This window comes from Lepisma saccharinum, chromosome 4, assembly GCF_977018435.1.
Source record: "Lepisma saccharinum chromosome 4, izLepSacc3.1, whole genome shotgun sequence".
NCBI lineage: Eukaryota > Metazoa > Arthropoda > Insecta > Zygentoma > Lepismatidae > Lepisma > Lepisma saccharinum.
The window spans coordinates 41413808-41435027 of NC_139232.1; the positions used below are offsets into that span (position 1 = coordinate 41413808).

Genomic DNA, 21220 nt, shown 5'->3' on the forward strand with positions numbered 1-21220 from the left:
TTATGCAGCTCTTAACACATCTGGTGAGCTCTTCTCGTGTCTCCCTCCCCTCTCCTACCAGCTCATTAGTCATGAACGACGGTCTGTGAAGAGCCGACTGGGCTCTATAGAAAAAGTGAGAAAAGAGTAAAATTAATTAATTAATTTTTGGGATGTTGATGCAGCAAATGAAAATATTAATCCTTTCTCAATGTTCAGTCAAAATTTGATTTTTTTTTGTCAACTGGTTCTCAAATGGAAAATGCTCAAACCTTCGCCAGGGTAGGAGATCGCCTTAAAGCTGACAATGAAACCTCAAAGTAGTTTTTAGTTTGCTTGAGGAAAAATAAATGTACCACAATTAATTATTTAATTCATTAATAAAGATTTCAGTTAAAAATCATATATTGCTTTCAAATTGACCATATGTTTAATTAATGGCATAGTTAGGAAATGTAAATATGCTAGCAAATGGAATTAAATTTCATGAAACAACGTGGAAGGAGCAAGGTGAAACCTCAAAAATGATAAGCATGCATCAAAAATGACGGAAAATATTGAAAATGAATTAATAGCAAAAAAAGAGCAGAAAATGCAAAATAAATAAATAAATAAATAAAAAACAACATTTTCTGGATCTAACCAAAGGGAAATGGACTACTATCAGGCTTAGCATGGTCTTCAAGGCCTAGAAAGGAAAATACAAATTTTTCATCAACTTCCTAGCAATGCTCATTATTGTATATCTTCTTCTACAAATCGTATACATTCTACTTATATTTGTTTATACTTATTTATGTAATTTGGTCATTACTCCAGTGACCTTATTACTGTCAAATACTGCTGGTTTCACGTGATCGGAAACATAATGTTGATAAGAACCGCCAGTTGATCAGTTGAAACCTCAGATGGAAATATAACTGCAAAACCACTGTTCTGCAAATGACACTAATTCAAGAACACGTGGAAAACATTTGCGACAAGTGTGGTTACACATCAAAAGAGGCACTTTGAAGGTAGAAACATCTTCAGAACACTTTTTTGCTCAAAGTATTTTTTCCTATTTTTTAAAATATTTTTAGTGTTTTAAACAGTATTACTAAAGCTCTTAACAATATAGCATATATCCTGTAACAAAGTGAAAGGAGAGGAGGCAAGGAAAAAAGGTGTTTGTTTTTGTCTGTCACTCTTTTCTTCATCCCACACAGAAAGAAGACTTGCATTTTTTAAATCTTCTTGCTGTATGTAATCAAGATATTTTAATAGTTCTTAGAAAGGTTCACTGATATTTCCATGTACATTTTTGTTTACTTAACAGATTGTTTTTTATGATTTGTTAGTAATAATTTTGTGTTACAAATAACAAGAACAGCCGACTTCCATGGTACAGTGGTTAGCACAGCATGCTTCAATTCCAGCCTCAGCATGGCTTTTCTTTGTGGGTGTCTTTTCATCAATTTCATCATATCACAAGTCATCCTTATATTTGTGATTAGCCAAAAGTGGCAGAAAGGGAAAGCACTATAAACCAAATCAAATCACAAGTACAGTACTACAGTATTTAATAATTCTAAGTGTTTTTTGTGATAAAATCTCAATGTGGATTGTTTACTGTTTACAACCATGGAAGCAACAATGTCATTTCGTGACTGGTAACCGACCATTCAACATCGAAAATTTCGATTTTTTTTTTAATGTATAAATTTCGATGTATTTCGAAGCGTGAAACTTATTTCTAGTTCTAGAAAGTACAAATAATGGAGAATTTAGCCCCAAAATGTGACCATGGCATGTCCAATTACTCTCATCCCAGTTTACTTTTCACAATTTTATTATTAACAATTTTGGTTATAGAAAACATAAACATGCAGGATATAAAGAAATAACACAATTACTATCGCCATGAAACCTAAGAAGAGAGGAAAATCACCACTTGTTTTGAAGCAAATGTTGTTATAGATGCTTGAAAGAAAGCACTTAAATAACAGAACACAATCTTTCCAACCCACTCAAAACTTTCAACTTTCTCACGAGAGTACAGTGGGTTACCAATCAGGACCGTCATTCCATGCTCTGAAAAACCTCTTACCACTAACATACTGCTTTGCTAGTCTTGCTCTGGGAATTTTTTAAGCTAAGTAGAATTTAGTGTAATTGTAATACACCAGTATAAGTGCAAGGCAGAGATCACTACAGTGGTAAAGTTCAGCAATTCTCTTGGTCTTAAAAAATAAGTTACATGGTTTTACTTTCAATCTTATAATTTCTCGTGTAATACATTTGTTCCTCTTGTACTTTATTATTGGATAGTGTTGGTTATAAAAGTGACCCAAATTGATTGCACATACCTGTTTAAATAGACAATTATTTTAATTATTGCACTGTGTATTATCATTGTGTGGTAGATTGAAGATATTTGCAGTAATTATCAATTTGTTGGAGTACATATTTTCATCATTCTTATCTTTATTGTAGGACATCCATTTGTACTAACAATAAAATAAATCAAAATATTTGTGAGTATTGTTCTGTTCTCTGTGATATTTGGTTGCTCTTGCTTACATCGTGTCCCCATGACCAATTTCTTCTTTTTTAATTTCAGTTGACCAAAATAAATTGTGAAGAAGCAGAGATGCCAAATGATGTTGAAATAAAAAAAATTTGAAGATTTTAACAACTTAATTATTTACCAAGATGTCAAACATCACTTGTGCCAAGACTGCTGATTCAGATAAGTGGTAAGTTATTATGTGATGGTTTCCTATATTTTGCTATGTGATGATCTTCATTTGGTCTGAAGGGCATAGTGGTAATGTAACCTGCATTCTGGGTTCGATACCCGATGGAGGCACATAGTGATCAGAAACCTGCACAAGACCTGGAGCAGACCCGTTCGCGAAACATCGCTCCTAGAATGCCATGCAACCTGCGCAACACCCTCGCTTGAGCAGCTTGTCTGCCCACCTGCCCAGATCGTTCCTGGCAGGCATTGTAGACCCGGTGGGTACCCGTAATCTTACGATACCTAGTAGGTCTCAGTTCGTTCTTTCCATCAACTGCAGGCCCATCCCTCTGCATGACGTAGTTGCTTCGAGTAGGAACTCCACCGGTCGCACACCTGTCTGCAAGTGTTGCCAACAGCAATAGATTTCCACTACTTAGAAAGGGAACTCGAAGCCACATCGCCAATGAAATGAGATTTAAGAATGTTGCTACTTTTGCCCACACACACATTGAAATAGGTTTTCCGTGGTATAGGCTCTATAAGAATATGTCGTAAACAACCAATAATTCAGGGCACTACTGGAACATGTCACGTTCGACGCCGAGGTCGCGAGTAGAGCAACACACTGTTCTACTGCAAACACCACAGCCGTAGCCAGACAGGGTCCAGGGGCATTGCCATTATCCTCCCCCCCCCCCTTTCTGAAGTTTGGTAAACTACTTTGTAAAATTTGTTTGCAGTGACGAATGAAAATGAAGACTGCAGAAATTATTTTACTCAAAACTTGATAAAGGTTAAATTCACAGAATACAAAGAACAGATAGGCGTAAAATGATTTAATTTGATTTACGAGCCGAAGTCAAAGTAGCAGGTAGTAATTAGAATATTTTCTCTCAGCTTCAGCTATGAATGGGAAGATATTGAAAATATATTGTAAGTATTGGAACAATATTTGTAGATTTTCTGTGTCCTATATTAACTTAATGATTAGGTTACACACACAACACACACATATAATTTACTTTCATATAATACTATTAAACCTTTGAAAATGGACTTGGTTTATGAAGCCCTCCCTGATAACCCATGAGACCCCCCCCCCCCCGGCCAATCAATTCTGGCTACGGGCCTGCAGAGGCGCAACCACGAATTTTCTTTTGGAGGGGCAAGTACCTGGATAAACATAATATAGAAAAGGAAAGTTAAAAATTGTACTTACGTATGTGAGTATAGTGCTCTTATTGTAGAACGACGTTTCAGAGATTGACTATCTCTTTCCTCAGGTTCGTATAAAAACTAAGTACTTGGCATAGTACTGCGTCAAAAATGTAATATGAGGATTGTGGTTAAGGGTTGGTTAGGTTACATTTAAAATATTAAGTTTTTGCTATTAGAAGTACGTAAAAACCAAGCCGTTCCCTAATAAAACTTGTACAGTAGACCTATTCACAGGTAAAAAAGTTAAAAAAGTTAAAATTCTAAAAAAAAAAAAACCTGCATAAATCACAATGCAACCTGCAGGTTTGGCCTTTCCTACCCAACTGTGCTTATCTATCCACATGAAGGTCAATTCTCAACGAATATTTCCCCTCCCCCTAATTTTCTCGTTTCCCCTTATTACGTCACAAATCCAACGTGAATTCACGTTCCTCTCTTGCAGCTTGCATAACTTCCGGAGTGACGTGGAAACCGATATTGGGTTCAATCTTCCAGGCTTTATCCCATTTTTTGAGGAAATTGATCCACCCTTCTTCCAAATTTCCTTCGTCCCTATTAAGATTACTCTTCCCCCCCCTACAAATACTCGCTGTTTCATACACGTTTCTTCCTAATTTCCTCCCCTCTTTTCTGATTACCTCTTTTTTTGCGATTCTATGCCCACTTTCCAAAATATGTTCTGAGAGACCCGTTTTGGGAACTTTTTCCCTTATGTCCTTTTCATGCTCGCTCCATCTTTTACCCATATTTCGGCCCCTCTGTCCTATGTACTCCTTCCCGCATTGGCATTCTATTCGATAAACCCCCTTCTGTTTTTCCGGTATTTCCCTAGTTGTCTTTCCTTTCTTATAATCGGTGAAGTACTTTCCTACATTCTTTGGTGCTTTCATCCCGCAAACGATTCCAAAATCTCTCGTTATTTTTCCGATTTTTTCCGATACGGATTGATGGTAAGGGATGCCAACGTACTTTACCCTCCTATTTTCGATTTTTTCCCCTTCTTTTTGATCCCCTTCTTTCCTAATAATTTTCCGTGCTCTCTCCGCTATCTTATCCATTTCTCTATTTGTGTATCCATTTTTTAATCCTGTTTTTCTTATCCACCGAATTTCGTTGTCTTTTTCTTTTTCATTATTGCATACTCTACCGGCCCTAATAAAAAAGTTAAGGAATACGTTTTTCTTTGTTATTTCGGGGTGCGCCGATTCCTTGTTAATATATAAGTTCCCCGATAGGGGTTTATGATGTACTCCTGTTCTAATCCTATTCCCTTCTTTCAAGATACTAAGATCCAGGAAATTGATTTTTCCATCGCTTAAGTTTTCCCTAGTGAAGTTTATTCTTTCGTCTTGTTTTTCTAATTCTTCAAAAACCTTGTTTCTATATTCTGGATTTGTGAGTAACACGCGACAAACCTATAAAATGCTGGATAAACATGCCAACAACAACAATAATAGTAATAAAGTAACATCAAAGGCATTATTATTCTCATAAATCATGCAAAAAGGGGGTGGGTAGAAGTCGGTTCTAATTCATTTGTGTTGAAACAAAGAATTTGAAATATTTTTTTTCAACACCTTAATTTCACATTAGCTAATAATGGAAAAGAAGCACACAAACTGTTTTTGAAAGAAAGAAAGTGCATGATAAATGCATTCCGAATGTTCATATGGCATGTAAAATATTTTCTTTTCACATATGAAACATGAATTTGAATTTGAATTTAAAATTTTGGGTGCGTCAGCACTAAGGCTATTTTGAACCCCTCTCATTATACAGGGTTCAGCCCCTTATCGTTACACATAACAACTCGAACGTTGCAGAACTAAAATCATAAAATATTAAAATTTTCTGACTCGTTAAAAGCTGAGGCTGTAAAGGAGCACTCAGCACAAATAAGGACAAAACACAGGACGACACAAACAAAATTATTCTGGCCATGGGGCCAGTCGCCAGAGCCTCGTTAGTCTGCAGTCCAGGGTGTACTACGTGGATGACATATGAAACATGGAGCGACGTAAAATAAGAAAATACATATGCAACATGTTAACACTAAATTGTGTACGTATTCAAAGTTTATTAAAATACATTACATAATCAATTAATGAATCTAATAACAAACCAACATTGATAGCAATGTTGGCATTGGGCCACCATGGCATTCTCTGTTTTAAAACGGTTTTCATTAAATTGTTCGGCTCCCAGGGCCGATCTCAGCTATCCCCTAACTACGGCATTGAACTTGATGAGACTGCAATAATATACTTTAATATATTTCTACTTTCATAAAATTTGAAATCAAGGGAATTGCAATTGCCCCTCCGTTCCCCTCTGCAGGTTCCCTTTGCCGTCTGGAAGCAATAATACAAGAAAAATATGAAAACTAATTCCATCTTGAGTATCCTTTAGCCTAGTTTTTCTTGTACTTTAATGTTTGCCCCCCCCCCTTGCCCAACCCCGTTAGACTTAATTTTCGTCGAAAGTTAATGAGCAATGTCCCCTGCCCCCTGTGGTTGCGCCACTGCGTGCCTGGTTAAGACACCATGTAATGAAAAACAATTAGTTTTCGATGAGGAGCTTTTTGTTTGCCCGATCATTCATTAAATAAATGAAGCTGTAATATTGCGTGCATTTCCTGGCAATAAGATAAAAACTGCTTACAATGAACTGAAATCGCTAAGTATATAAATTCTCCTTGGAGCAGAGAGCCCCTCCTAGGACTTCCTAGGATTTTGGAGCTACGTAAGTAGGCAACACTGGCTGCAGCTGTCCACGTGGTGAACAAACGCCTGGAGCGACACGCTGCCGGAGGGCTGTTTCCTTCCAGCAGGTTTTGCAGGCGCCCGGGTCTTGTTGAATGCCCAGGTACCTTGTAAGCGCAGAGCACCTTGAAGAAGAGGAACCTGGGTAAAGACGCAAGTCGACTCGTTGCCGAGGGCAGGCGAGCAGGTCAACCTGTTCTCGCGTGGCAAGAAGCATGGGTAGGCAAAAGCTAGACTTTGCAGTACTCTGATAGTGATTCAGGTCCTGCTTTTTACTGTAGGTCAAGTCTTGATTAGCCTTTCTGTGTATAATGTGGGCTTAAAAGCAGACTCATTTGGTCGGAAACACATGTTTTGTACAAAGAAAAGTAGAATGATAAAACTGCCCTGCATTTTGGAAAATAGAGATTCGGATGATTTGAAATCAATATGTGATCCTGGAAGTATTTTGAATGCTGATCACGGAAATAACATCCACCCCCCTTTTTACATCATGGTTTGTGACAATTTCAGAATCAAAATTCTCATATTCACCATCACACCACATATATTAATTACACAATGCAACAAAAGAAATTTACACAAGGGAAATTTCTGTTGTTTCCAAACCAGTGTGTGATTCTGGAAGTATTTTGAATGCTGATCACAGAAATGACATCCATTTCTAGCCATCACATCAGAATCTTTCCCTTGGTTAGGACTTTTCCGCACTCCACAAAGTTCAATCAAACTACCATATTATAACATTGAGTTTTTGGCATTTTGTGATGGAACTTTTTGTGAGGGATTTCGAATATAAAACTTCCGTGACTAAAGTCCATTCAATTTTTATGCCAAGATATCACATGAATGTGGAAGGTAAATTAAATGTTTACAATTCTATGTTAACTTATATTTAGAGTTGGAAGTGGTCAGGGAAAAAAAAGAAAGGCTTTTTTGGGGGGAAAAATTGAGTTTTTGCCATTCCTTTTTCCAGCTTTTTTCCCAAAAGTTTCTCAAATCAATTAAAATACAAGAGTTGGCAGTATTTTTCCTGTTCCATGGTTTTCGTTTATCTCCCTACTGTAAAATAGACACTCATTTATAAATATAAAATACAATTTACAATATGAAATTCGTAGCTAGACATAAACAGCTTTTTTGAATGGGCTGTTCTTTCCGAGTGTTATCTTCATATTTTGGTAGGCTTGTTAAATATGTCTATATAGTATAAACATAGTCACATAATTAGAGTAGTTTTGTAAGTTTTTTTTTAATAGAACCTAATAGAATGATATGATTTTCAATGTTTGGATTTGTTATATGAAGCAAAAAATAAAATACTGATCTACCTTTTGAAAATCTGGTATAAAATCTCTTTACATGTAATTATGCATTCAGTAAAATATATTTGTATTCTGACTTTCCAGTACATCATGTATAATTTTGTTAAATAGCTTCTAAACCTGGTCACGAAGCAACTAGTGATGCATTTTGACTACTTGTTGCAGTGGTTCTTAACCTTTGTGAGACTGCAGCCTAGTAAATGTATTCCTTACAAGTCGATGACCTGGCCCCGACAATTTCCCTCATAAATACATTTCTGATCTTTAAATGTTTATATGGAAATTAATATGCACCCTTAATTAATATTAATATATCAACTATGGCATAATAATAGTTCAATTATGTATAGACTTGCTGTCAAATATAAAATTAGATTTAAAATAGTCGTCAACCCCTGGGTGCAACTGACCTTTTGCGGTCCGGCAGTTGAGAAACACTGCCACTAAAACTGAAGCAGAAGCAAATAAGATTTGTCGCAAATTAAAAATAATCATAATAATAAGAAAGCGTATTTAAGAAATCTGAACTGGACCTACAGTTTGAAATGGGATCTGAAGCACTCTGCCTCCACTGAGGATTGAACCTCAGACCCCTTCTTATTACAAGGCAACAGCATTACTTTATTCCACTCCAGAGGCCCATTCATTATTACGAGGCGCATCCAGAAAGTAAGTTTCCCTATTTTTTTTAATAAAAAAACCAACACAGTTTTAGGAAACCATTTATTGGCAACAGGTACAGCAAAGGTTCAGCTATTTTTCAACATAGCAACCACCAGAATTGAGGCACTTTTCGTATCTGTTCACTGTCGTAGAACTCTGCCGCCTGTGAATGGAACCAGCGTGTGACAGACGTCTTCGCTCTTCGTCGTTGCCAAAACGCTCACCGGAGGACAGGAATTTCTTGAGGTGCAAGAAAACGTGAAAATCGCTGGGAGCCAGATCAGGACTGTAAGGTGGATGATCAAACAACTCCCAGCCAAATTCCGTCAAAACAGCTGCTGTGCGCTGAGCCGTATGTGGACGAGCATTGTCATGGAGGAGCACAACACCTGCAGTAAGCATGCCACGCCTCTTGTTTTGAATGGCACATCGCAATTTCCTTTGTGTTTCACAGTAATGGTCAGCGTTCACCGTTTCACCTCTGGGGAGGAAGTCAATGAACAAAATGCCCTTCCTGTCCCAAAACACGGTGCACATCACTTTCTGTACTGACAGCGTCTGTTTGAATTTCTTCTTGACCGGAGATCCACTATGCCGCCAATGCATTGACTGCTGCTTGGTTTCCGAGGTGAAGTGCGAAATCCACATCTCATCGCCCATGACGATCCTGTCGAGGAAATCATCGCCGTCATCATGGTACCGTTGCAGGAATGTCAGTGCTGCTCCTGAACGTTTCATTTTGTGTTCGGGTGTCAGGTTTTTCGGCACCCACCTGGCACACAATTTTTTGAACAGCAGGCGCTGCGTGACAATGATCGCGATATCTGCGGAAAAAGGCTACTCAACTCCGTAATCGTGAAGCGACGGTTCTCTACGATGCGCTGCCGCACCAGCTCAACCAGATCATCAGTGATGAGGGACGGATGCCCACTGCGCTCTTCATCATGGACACTTTGACGACCTTCCGAAAACTGCCGACACCAGCAACGCACCATCTGCTTACTCGTAATGTTCGGCCCATAGACCTCACAGAGCTGAGGATGAATGTCAATTTGCGCAATGCTTTGTGCATTCAGGAAGTTTGTCACCGACCGAACCTCGCATGCGGCGGGAGAAGGAATACGAGCTTCCATTTCGGAGCACTGCTGCCTCGCTACTGGCATGCAGTGGGAGAAGGAATACGAGCTTCCACTTCGGACCACTGCTGCCTCGCTACTGGCGCCGGGCGGGATCTGTCTGCCTGGCATATGATTGATACGTCTTAGCTCTTATGCACATGTGCAATTTACACGGCTCATTACGTTTACTTTCACGGGAAAAAAATAGGGAAACTTACTTTCTGGATGCACCTCGTATAAAAGGAACTTCTATCAACTGCCTGCCTTTTCCCAACAATTGTACTTGCAATTTGTTATCTGTGATGTACATGCTAAATTAAATCTTATTCTCTGATGAAGTAGCTAACAATCTTATTAAGTATAAAGAACATTCAGACTGAAGCAACACATGACAATGTGTCAGTGTCACATTGAAGTGACAAGCGATATGGGCCCCTTCAGTCTATAAGCAAGCATTCACCACGCATGCACAAACAAGACCGAGGCAGCATGATGCGCATCAATAAAAGAGCTTTCAGACTGAAGTAACAGATGACAAGCAACATAGTCTCCTTGAGTACGAAGCAAAACATTCACCACGTATCCAAGAACAACAGACCGAAGCAGCACAATGCACGCCATTGAGAAAACAGTATAGACCGAGCGACATACAAGTGATATGTTTAGCTCGTTGTCGCACTTCAGTTCAATAGGATGAATGGATTACTGAGGGTGTGCTTCCAGGTAACAAATGTTACCTGTTGCTTCGGTCTGAAAGTTCCCTGAGAAAACAGTACAAGTCAAGTGACAAGCAACACTTGCTGCTTATGTTGCTTTGGTTCGAAAGGTTGCATTTACTTCTAAAAGTTGGTTTCCAAGAGCCACGTGTCGCTTCCACCTCAAACCTCCGTTAAACAGGATATATACACACATTCATGTAATACGTATGCTTCTGCATATGTGTTGTGAACAGTAAAGATTTTTAATTGTCCTGAAACATCAAATATTTTGATATTCACATTTGTTTCATATTTTGACATCAACATTTAAATTGATACACAAGCATGTAAAAGCTTGTTTTTAGTCCACTTCATGGTCAGATGTGCTCATCAGGACTACAGGTTTAGTTTTAACCCTAGCTTACCCATGCCATACAAGAAACTTACATACTAGGGGGCGGCTCACAGGCCCACACTTTTTTTTTGTCGCTAAAATTCAAGAAACAGTTTAATTACTGATTCACTGCTTGCTTTGCTAATTATACAAAGGCTGTTGCAGAGAACGTGAGACAGATTTTATCCTGGCGTGGCAACACTGCCTATGGTTTCGGCACTAGTCGTGTCGTGTAGGATGACTCATTCTGTTTCCGTAGCAAGTTGTCACATGTTGCGAAACCACGTTAGTGAGCAGCTGTGTTGATTTACGTGGAATGTGTTTCGTTTACCCCTCCAGGTTTTTGTGTATAATATTGCTTATCGCGATGAGTATTCAAGATGAACAGCGACATGCCATAAAATTTTGTTGGCGTTTAGAGAAAAGTGCTGCAGAGACATATGCAATGTTTCAACAGGCATATGCCAATCAAGACAGACTGAGTTGAGACTCGGCGCCAGTACGTAGCAAAAAATAGGTCGCATTTGAAGAACTCCTTCATATTGCACCATGATAACGCACGTGGGCTTTTCAGGATTACGCGATGAAGAGACAAACAGAAATTTTCCCGCATCCAGCATACAGCTCGGACCTTGCACCCTGCGACTTTTGGCTATTTCCACTTTTAAAGGCCGCTTTATGTGGTCGTCATTTTATGATAACAAAGAAGTGATCACCGCAGCACAAGTTTTCTTCAGTTCGCTACCTGACGACGAATTTTCAAAGACATTCACAAAGTGGCAGGAGTGTATGGACGCTTGCTTAGCTGTCAATGGTGCCTATTTTGAAAAAGATGGACGTCTAATCGATATGGCTGATTCTGAATAAAAGTTTTGTGGTTCGTAATTTTTTTGTTTCATTTTAATGATTCTTGGAGGGGTCCATGCACATGTGCTTGTCTTTTAACTGCTACGCAGTCAATACTTTTTGACCTATTGCGCACATTTTGGTCTCAATCGGCAGCTAATGAACCAAATTTTCACCCTAGTACATTTGCTAGCCAATGGAGGTCGCTGTTTTCCTATACAGGAATTAGTCTCACCTTCTCTGCGACAACCTTTGGATATGTACGGTTATTTATTAATTATAATAATTACAAAAATTACTATCATTAGTAGAAGTAACAACCAATTATTGCATGAGTGTGTCATACCAATATTTTATAATTCACTAAAACTCACAAAATCTCAAATATTTTTTATTAATGATTTTTTTGTTTTTAGAAGTGCAGTTGTTTATTAAATATAATAATTACAATAATAACCATCATTATCAACCAATTGTACACTATCACTGACATGAGTGTGTCAATTGAGACACACTTGAAGATACTGCCAGATATGCCCACGAAGTGCATTTTGCCTCCTAATTACATCACATTTATGTTTTTATGAACAAAAGTAATACAGAAATATTGGGAACAATGTAATTTATTTTCAATTTTTTATAAAACTTTTCACAGTTGAAAAATCTAAAAAATAGAGGTGTTGGACCTGCAAGGCCCCTTACCTCGGTAAACTAGGGTTAAAATTGTATCTGAACCACTATGCATGGGATTGGCCAATATTGGTCTCTTGGCTTCTATATCATTTAAATTTTTTAGCTAGTTGTAAAATATGTCATGACAAACCTGTAAACTCATAACAGTAACTTCAAGTAAAATAGGTTAATTGTAATTGGAAAAAAGGCAAAATTTCCAGCTTTTTATGAGAGAAAGAAAGTCCATTCTATAAAGCCGGGTTTTTTTTTCAACTCTACTTATATTTCAAAATTGGAGAATTTTTATTGTAGAAATTTAATATTTTCCACAATCTAAACAGAGCCATCTATTGGGGAAATAATGGAACAACACATATAATTTTTGAAATTAAGACAGTGAGTTAATATATGTTGCTGTTTTCTGAAACAACTAGATTTGATGGGTAAAAATTGATTTGATTTTTGGAGTTAGCATGCTGAAATTATAGACAAACAACAGTCATCTACGAGACATCCAAACCAAACCAATGTCAACCAGTGTAATTATTTAAATATTTTGAACATGTAAACTGTTTCTTTTCTTTCTAACATCCATGTTACATAGATCAACGGAAGATTTCAAAGCAGGAAATTTTATCCTGTTCTGGACAAGAAGGTTCCCTAGGGTGGTGAATGCTGGAAACACATTTTATGTTTAACAGGTTGAATGCAAAGGAAACCATCAATTTCTCAACATAAATGAATGAATGAATGAATTAAAATTTTTGGGTGTGTCGGCACATTAACAGTCTGACAATTGAGTAATGAGTCTTTTGTTATCAAATGAAAAGGAAACAATGATTGAAACAACATCTGCAAGTTTTCATGTGGTATGACTTGAAGATTCAATAGCACAGCCTGTTGGATGTTCCTGTGTTCATGAAAAGTACATAATGTTGGCATCAGCTTCACTTTCAGAAACAGAAAATAGTAACAAGAGTTTAGATCTGGGGTGTAGAGAGGATGATTCAACACACTCACGGGTTGTAAGGTGTGCTCCTTCCACGTAGTGCACCCAATAGTCAACCTCACTTCCATGTAGTATACCCTGGACTGCAGACTAACGAGGCTCTGGCGACTGGCCCCATGGCCAGTATAATTCTGTGTCGTTATGTGTTTTGTCCTTATTTGTGCTGAGCACCCTTTTTAGCCTCAGCTTTTAACCAAGGTAAGGAAATTTTAGTTTTCAGACACACTTTTATTTTGTTATGATAAGGGGCTGGACCCCGTATAGTGTGACGGGTGAAAAATAGCCTCAGCGCTGTCGCACCCAAAAGATTTCAATTCAAATTCAACACACTCACTTTTTTTCTGGTTGGAAATGAACAGTTGTCTTTCATAATCATTCATGACACCGTGATAATAACAGGAAAAAACAGTTTCACCCTCTGCAACATATACATGATGAAAAATGCTTTGCTATAAAAAAAAATGCAATATTGGGTTTATCCTTGACTTTTGGAGCTGCATTTTCTTATCCCTTTGTAAAATGTGCTACTTGCATTCTACACTTTGTCATTTCGTATGAGGACCACAGCCAAAATGCTGTTTCATCCTCTACAACAATGGAATTCAAGAAATATTTATTCCTATGAGCAGTTTTCAGAATGTCTTCCACATAGTGATTATGTGACGATACCCTTTCACGGCATGGCAGCATAACTCCCAGCATACCCATTGCAAGTGCAAGATGTGCTGGCATGTTGTAGATTGGGAAGCACAATGCACCATGAACATGTTACTTTACAGATGGAATGTACACCTGGGACAGCATAAAATCAGTCTACTTAATTGTCAGACTGTGTATACCATTTTACACTCTTCAAAGTACAAGCGAAAATATCCTCTTATATAAAATAGGGTGTAAAGAGCCCCTTCATAATGGTTAAAGGACAAGGTTGTAAAGGGACCTGCACAACACATCTAAAGATAAGGAGAGATTAAAGACGTCCTCAGAAATAGTGTACGAAGCCTGTTCTTCTCAAGAAGCTTACAAGATTTGTTAAAACACTGTCAAATGTTTCATCTTACTTCATTTCAGGTGGCATGCTGTGGTGGCTCAGTCGGTAACGCGTCTGACTACCATACTCAAGGTTCCGGGTTCGATCCCCGGCCGGTTCAAATGCGGGAACTTTTCTAACGTTGAAAGCAGCCCCGGCGCCCACCCAGCATCGAATAACATGGGTACCTGGGGGAAACCCTGGGGGGTAAAGGTGGTCAGGGGTGTGATGCTGATCACATCACCCCCACTCATGACCGGATCAAGAAAGTGTGGGGCGTTACCCCCACACCCCCTATATGCCTTCATGGCGTGGTGCTATGCACACGGGATCACTTTTACCTTTATCATTTCAGGTTACGTACAGCAAATTCTTCAAGAGATATTGAACATTTTTCTAGTTGTAAGGAGATACAAGAACTTTTAGGCTGTAGGAGGCGGAAATATTTTTTGAAAGCTAGAAAATGTTAGTTTGAACTAATTTGAAGTCAAGTTGTTTCTTAAACCATTTAATATACCACAAATGATTTAAAAATGTCAAAAGATATGTTGAATTCCATTTTCCTCTTAAGGTATGTGTTGTTCCATGAAAGACCCAACAAGTTATGTAACAAGTAAGAATTCTTACCAGAGCTACCATTTCTACCCTAATTTTGATGTACAAAGAAAGGATTGAATGTATTGAAAGTTTCCTCTTGTTTTCAAACAGGAAAATTTACTTGTTTGTATGATTTTTTCCTAATCACCAAAATTATCTTCCATAATATGTTTTTTGCCTCATTTATAAATATATATCTCTTCATTTTTAGTGTTGAATTACCAGATTCCAGTTTCAAATCAGAACATGAGACATCTAGTGAACATTTCATTCTATCCGACAACAGAAATGTTGAAACAATCAACGAACTATCAACTGTAGCTACAGAAATTTGGCAACGAGTGCAGGAAGTGAAAGCATGAAGCTTGAATCGTTGCTGAATACTGAGTCAAAGAAATTTGATTTGGTTGTGAAAAATTCTACAGAAGACAACTTCTTGTGTGATCAGTTTTCAACAATCTGCAATGCAGAACACAAATTCACTTCTGAAACTACCTTAGCAGAAACTATTAAATCTGAGCTAGATATAATTGAGAGAGACCCTAATGGAGAATATGAAGATAAGGCTCATACTATTAAGAGTGAAGAAGTTTTCATCACAAATAAAACTATCCAACTTTTTGATTTGAAAATCGAAAATGATTTTGAAGCTCCATGTCTGAGGTATGTATTTTTATGTATAACACATATTATGAGCTATCATGATATCATTATCATCATCCTTTGCCATTTCCTGCCTCTGGCTGGGTCAGCATAGAAGTCAACCTCTCCATTTTTTTTTCCTGGTCTTCCACCACTCCTCTCTTTCCACGGTGTTCCAATCTTGTCCTCTTCTCCTAACACTCTCCGCCTGCTCTTTCCACCGATATCTTGGTCTCCCCCTTGGCCTTATATGCTGGTGGGTGAACGTCACGTCCGGCATTGTTGCCATAGCAACGGCGGACTTGGGTTGATACCACAAATTTCCCACTTTCACTCCATATAGCTACCATTGGTAGCGGGTCGCGGGGGAGATATTTCACCACCAATATCAGCAGTTAAGAAACAAAATGGTAGTGTGTATAATACATCAATGTAAATATGAGATTCAGAAGATTACGCAGATAAAATACAGGTCTCTTGCAGGTGACAAGTTAAAGAAGAAACAAAAGCAGGTATTTTCCAAGAAAGTGACCAGCAAACAATTGACCGAAACTTATGATTTCTTCGGTTTAGCTACCATAGGTTTGCTGGAGTGTAAAAGGACGTGAAGTCACATGCTTCTTTGCATTGTTGTATTTTGAATGCTCAGAAGCCTAGTGCAAAGGCAGGAAACATGCCTAATATTTGCAATAAGACCACGCACGTATGTAGAAATATGTTTGGGGGGTGTCTGGTGTCTGAACCAAGTGTCTCAGGAATAATAATAATAATGTTTAAATTAAAATAATTATATTAAATGAAATTAATACTAATTACAATACATAAATTAATGTTATATTATTATTACACGAATAGTTAAAAAGACTGTATCAGAATAGAGATATAGCTTACCTGTAGTTAAGATTGGAATAATTTACATACAAACGAGTGCCCTGGCAATAAAATTAATGTGAAATAGTTGAATAATTTAATATTTATCGAATAACAAAAATGATGTTACATGTAGTTGGAGAAAACGAAGTTTCTGATTAATATTTTATGCATATTATTTTGAGTAGTAGTGTACATAAATCTTCCTTGTAATGCCATTCAAAGCCTTATGATCCCAATATAATCCTTGTCTTCCATAAATTCAGAGGAAATTATACAACAAAGGCTAAACGAATATATTTTTCATTATTTGATTTTAGTACGTTTTAAATATTTTAGGGGGGCAGACCCGCTAAATACGTCCTTGAATAAGACATATCTGGACAAAAGCCGGAACACCAACCACATAAGAATGGAACTACAATTATTGCTACTACTACTAATAACAATAACAAAGGCATATTAAGATAACAATGGTATTATTAAAGTCTGGCTGCCTGTCTCTCACATCGGCTATTTCAGGAAATTAGGTAGAATCCCATTTACATCTTAAAGAAATAGCACTTACCAAATATGTTATGTTTCTAAATTTCCAGAAATGCTGAATAATCGTAACTCGTAAATAAGTGAATTCTAACCAGATATATTTACTTCCACATATAGATTATCAAGAATTGTTAACATAATGTAATTCTTTCTAGGTGGTTTTATTTATTATAGTGCAGAACTGGCAATGGTAAACTGACAGCAATAGAAAATAATTCTCCTCTAGAAGCTTATCTTCTAGCTTCTAGGAAATTCACCCCTCTTCGAGGTATGCATATCGCTTTGGGCATTTGGGGACTATTCAACATAAACCTGCCACCTTGAAATGCCTGTCGCCAGGAACCTACAGATTGCCCACTGACATTTAGTACAAGAACTGTCTCTTTTCTTCTTCATCTATTGTTTACAATAGGAATTAACGTAACAAATGATTGACTTTTCTACAGTGTATTAAAAAGAAACAACAGATGTTCAATGTCGCAGCAGGAACTGATTTGCTGGAATGGAGTTATTAGTTATTAGTAATAACAATTTTTATTATTACAGTTATGATTGTTGTTATACAATGACTATTATAAACACACAGATATGAACCAATTTTATTCCACAATATTATTATTATTTTTTCCTTGGGAAGATTCTTCTACTTGATCCACAAGATGAGTGAATCTAGCACAACTGTTTTTCATAATTTGTTTCACATTTCCTGTAGTCGGTGTACTATGTAACATTGAAATGCATAGTTATTCTACTTTATTACTAAATTTTACACACAAAAGTTAGGCGAAATTTTAGTCCTAAAGTTTGTTGTGTTACCTCTCCGGTAAAACTCCACTTTTTGAAATTTTGTAACTGTGAAACCATTTATTCCTTGAATTAAATGTTAAAACATAACCTTGTTACTGTATTTTACACAATTTTTTCAACATAGTGGAGTTTTTACTTTGGTTATTCAGCTATTTATTTTTCTTATTAACAATAACTTTTCTGTTGTTTTTTTTTTGTAACTTGGAATGAAGTACGTCAATTTTCATGGGTGTCCAAGGACCAGTTTGAGTCCCTTTCCCGACTTCCATAATTCACGCTAATATAATTATCTTTTGAACCCAGAAATTTCCCTGTACTTAATCTTCATCTATTGGAACAAAAAATGAAGCAAAGAATACTAAATTAAAGTTATCAGTATTGCTGATATTTTTGTTTTGAGGATTTCAATTATTTTCTGTAATCTCATGACAAATAAAATTACAGTAGTTACACGAACTTGTCCACTTGTTGGTCAATTCTGATCGACCTGAAGATGTTTTTGGCTTGGCAGACCATTATTAATTACAACAAATTGTTTTCAATCAATTTTTTTGCATAAAGAACCTGATAGGTTCTAAAAAAGTGTGCTTTTAGGATCCTAAAATATGTTCGAAAAACCCTAAAATAGGTTGTAAAAATCCTAAAATAGGTCCTAAAAATCTTAAGTTAGGCTTGAAAAATCCTGAAGTAGGTTAAAAAAAACTTTAAATAGTTCAAAATTCCTGAAAAATGCTGATTAGATATAGTCACCAGCAATGAAAATGATACACCTATATTCTGAATAAGCATAACATTATGTGTGTTGCCTAACCCTATGGTGATGGCAGAACTTACTATTGGAAATTTGCTATTAAAATCCACTCTTCGCCTTATTAGTCAGTGGTGCAAACTTCAGTGCTGAAATGTTAGTTTGCAAGCACCGAAGTGATGTGAAAGTGAGCAAGACCACGCAGATCAGACCACTTTGGATTGTACAGGTAAGAGTGGCACCAGACAATTTGCTATATCTAGAGCTTTGAGAAATCACCATGGAATTGGAGGAAGGAAAATCGACAGAGAGTACGTTTCAAACACGTTCGTCATTGAATTTTTTCGTGATCAAACAAAGCAAATGCCTATGTGTAACATACAAATCCTGTAAAACCTTTAAAAATATATACAAACAAAGAAAAGGCTTGATTTAGGCATATAAACCTAAAATAGGTTCTAACAAGCAAAATATTTCTTTTAGGCAGTATAAAACTTCATCAGTTGTTGGTTTTTTTAACAAGACGCTGAAATAACTTACTATTTCTTACATACCTGCAAAGGTATAAATAGGCTAATAATCCTAAAATCCGAGGTCTACTTATAAGTTGGAATAAGAATGACATAATAATCACAAATAGAGGAAAAGGCGCATATTGTGATGAACCCTTTTGTCTGATAACTTTGTAACAAAGGAATACAGGCCACATATTGGTTAAATGATATAAAATCTGATTCACGTTAACATCTCTTCGGTCACACACAAAGTTATTATTAAGAAAGCTGCTGTAGGCATTTCTATAAAGTGTTAGTAACAACATATGCGACATCATCTGAGTAGCACTTCCTTAATATCACCTTATTTTTCTTTCATGCTTCGTTCCACTCTTCCTTCGATTACACTTTGTTATCTTACATATCTAAAACTCTGCGAGTAGTTTTCCGTATGTGCTAACTCTCCCTTCATTGTTTTCGACCCATCTTTCCAAACTGCACGAATGCACAATAGCGTTTTGGCATGTGGCCCCTTAGCAACCAAAGTAGCAACCGGTTGTATAAACCCAACATGGCCGCACTCATGCGTAGGAGTAGCAGACGACCCCACCAGTGTATTCCCACTCCTTGTGCATGGTAAGCTCTTACTGGTAGTCTTTCTGCCATCCATCCTCTTCATGTGTTCGAACCATCTCATCTGTGCCTGATCTATCCTGTCCTGAAGCTTCACCACACCCACTGTCTGTTGGATCTTCTCATTCCTTATTGTATCCCTTCTAGTCTTCCCCAATATACTCCTTAAAAATTTCATCTCCACTGTCTTTCCAGTTTCTCTCACTGTTTCTTTTCCTATAGCTCTATTTTTTCTCTAGCTTCCTGTTTCTCTTTCTGTCTCTTTTCTCTGTTTTCAATCTCTATCATTCTTATATCTCTATCTTCTCTATATTCATCTTTTCATTTATTTCTGTTTCTATATCATGTCTCTCTGTCATTGTCCAAGTCTGTGCTCCATTCATAATTATCGACACATAGTATGTGTTATATATTACCTTCTTCCATTTCATAGGCACATCCCAGTTCCATATTAATCTTCAAACACTTTGATATAGTTCACCACCCATTTGTCCTCTTCTGTTTATTTCCTCATCTATTCTTCCACTTCCCTCAATTATGCTTCCTAGATATTTGAAGCTCTCCACTACCCTCAACTCTTCTGTGTCCATCTTTATTCTTGGTTCTTTTCTGGCTCTGTGTCTTGTTGTTATTAGCACCTCACTGTTTTCTGCACTGAATTTCATTCCTGCTCTTCTGATTTCCTCATTCCAACTATCAGTCTGTCTCTGTACTTCTTCCTCCCTGTTCCCCCATATTACTAAGTCATCATCAAACAACAGGGCCTTCATCTTTTCCTCTCCTACTATCTTCTTCCCCACCTCTTTGTTAATTGCATCCATTCTAATTATGAAGAGCTGTGGGGAAAGAGCACTTCCCTGTTTTAGTCCATTATTTGCACTAAACCACTCCGTTCTTCCCACTGGTGTCTTCGCGCAGCTCTGGTTGGCCTTGTATGTGCTCTGCACTTTATCTCTTCCTCGACTCCTTTCTCCCTCTTAGTCTTCCACCACAGACTTAGCTCTACGTAACTCGATTCTGTGCATTCCATGTGGCATATGATTTCCTCGTATTATCGAAATAACTCCCTCTTACTATTTCCTTTCATCTTGAGAAAGACAGAGACCAATGTTAACTTGTTAGCACGGTAGATAAACTTTACGCCCAACGATATACTCCTGAAAACAATCCTGCCTGCATGGAGAATCGAACCCACGACCTTCCTCTTCAGGATCATGCACGCTGCCTCTTCTCCAGGTAGCTCATGTTAAAATTAGCTACCAGTTTGAATAAACCAATTCACACATAATGTCATGTCTTTAATTTCCTCATGGCAATTTTTAAGTGGAAACGAATTCAGTAAAAATCGAGAAACGCTGAAAGGGAAGAATGATGAACATTTCTATTGGTGTTCTGTAACATTTTGTAAATTGTGTGTAAATGTCGTGTTTTGAACAAGCAATCG

The 21220-nt window shown here is 37.3% G+C and overlaps 1 protein-coding gene across 1 annotated transcript in view; it reads left to right on the forward strand.

The window, feature by feature from the left end:
- Positions 1-21220, forward strand: part of LOC145986898 (uncharacterized) — a 113434-nt gene that overhangs the window by 24169 nt on the left and 68045 nt on the right. The window contains exons 3-4 of the mRNA XM_083121365.1: positions 2582-2717; positions 15248-15699. Of these exons, the coding sequence (XP_082977491.1) occupies positions 15395-15699 (305 nt within the window). The 5' untranslated portion in view covers positions 2582-2717; positions 15248-15394. The remainder of the gene's footprint in view (positions 1-2581; positions 2718-15247; positions 15700-21220) is intronic.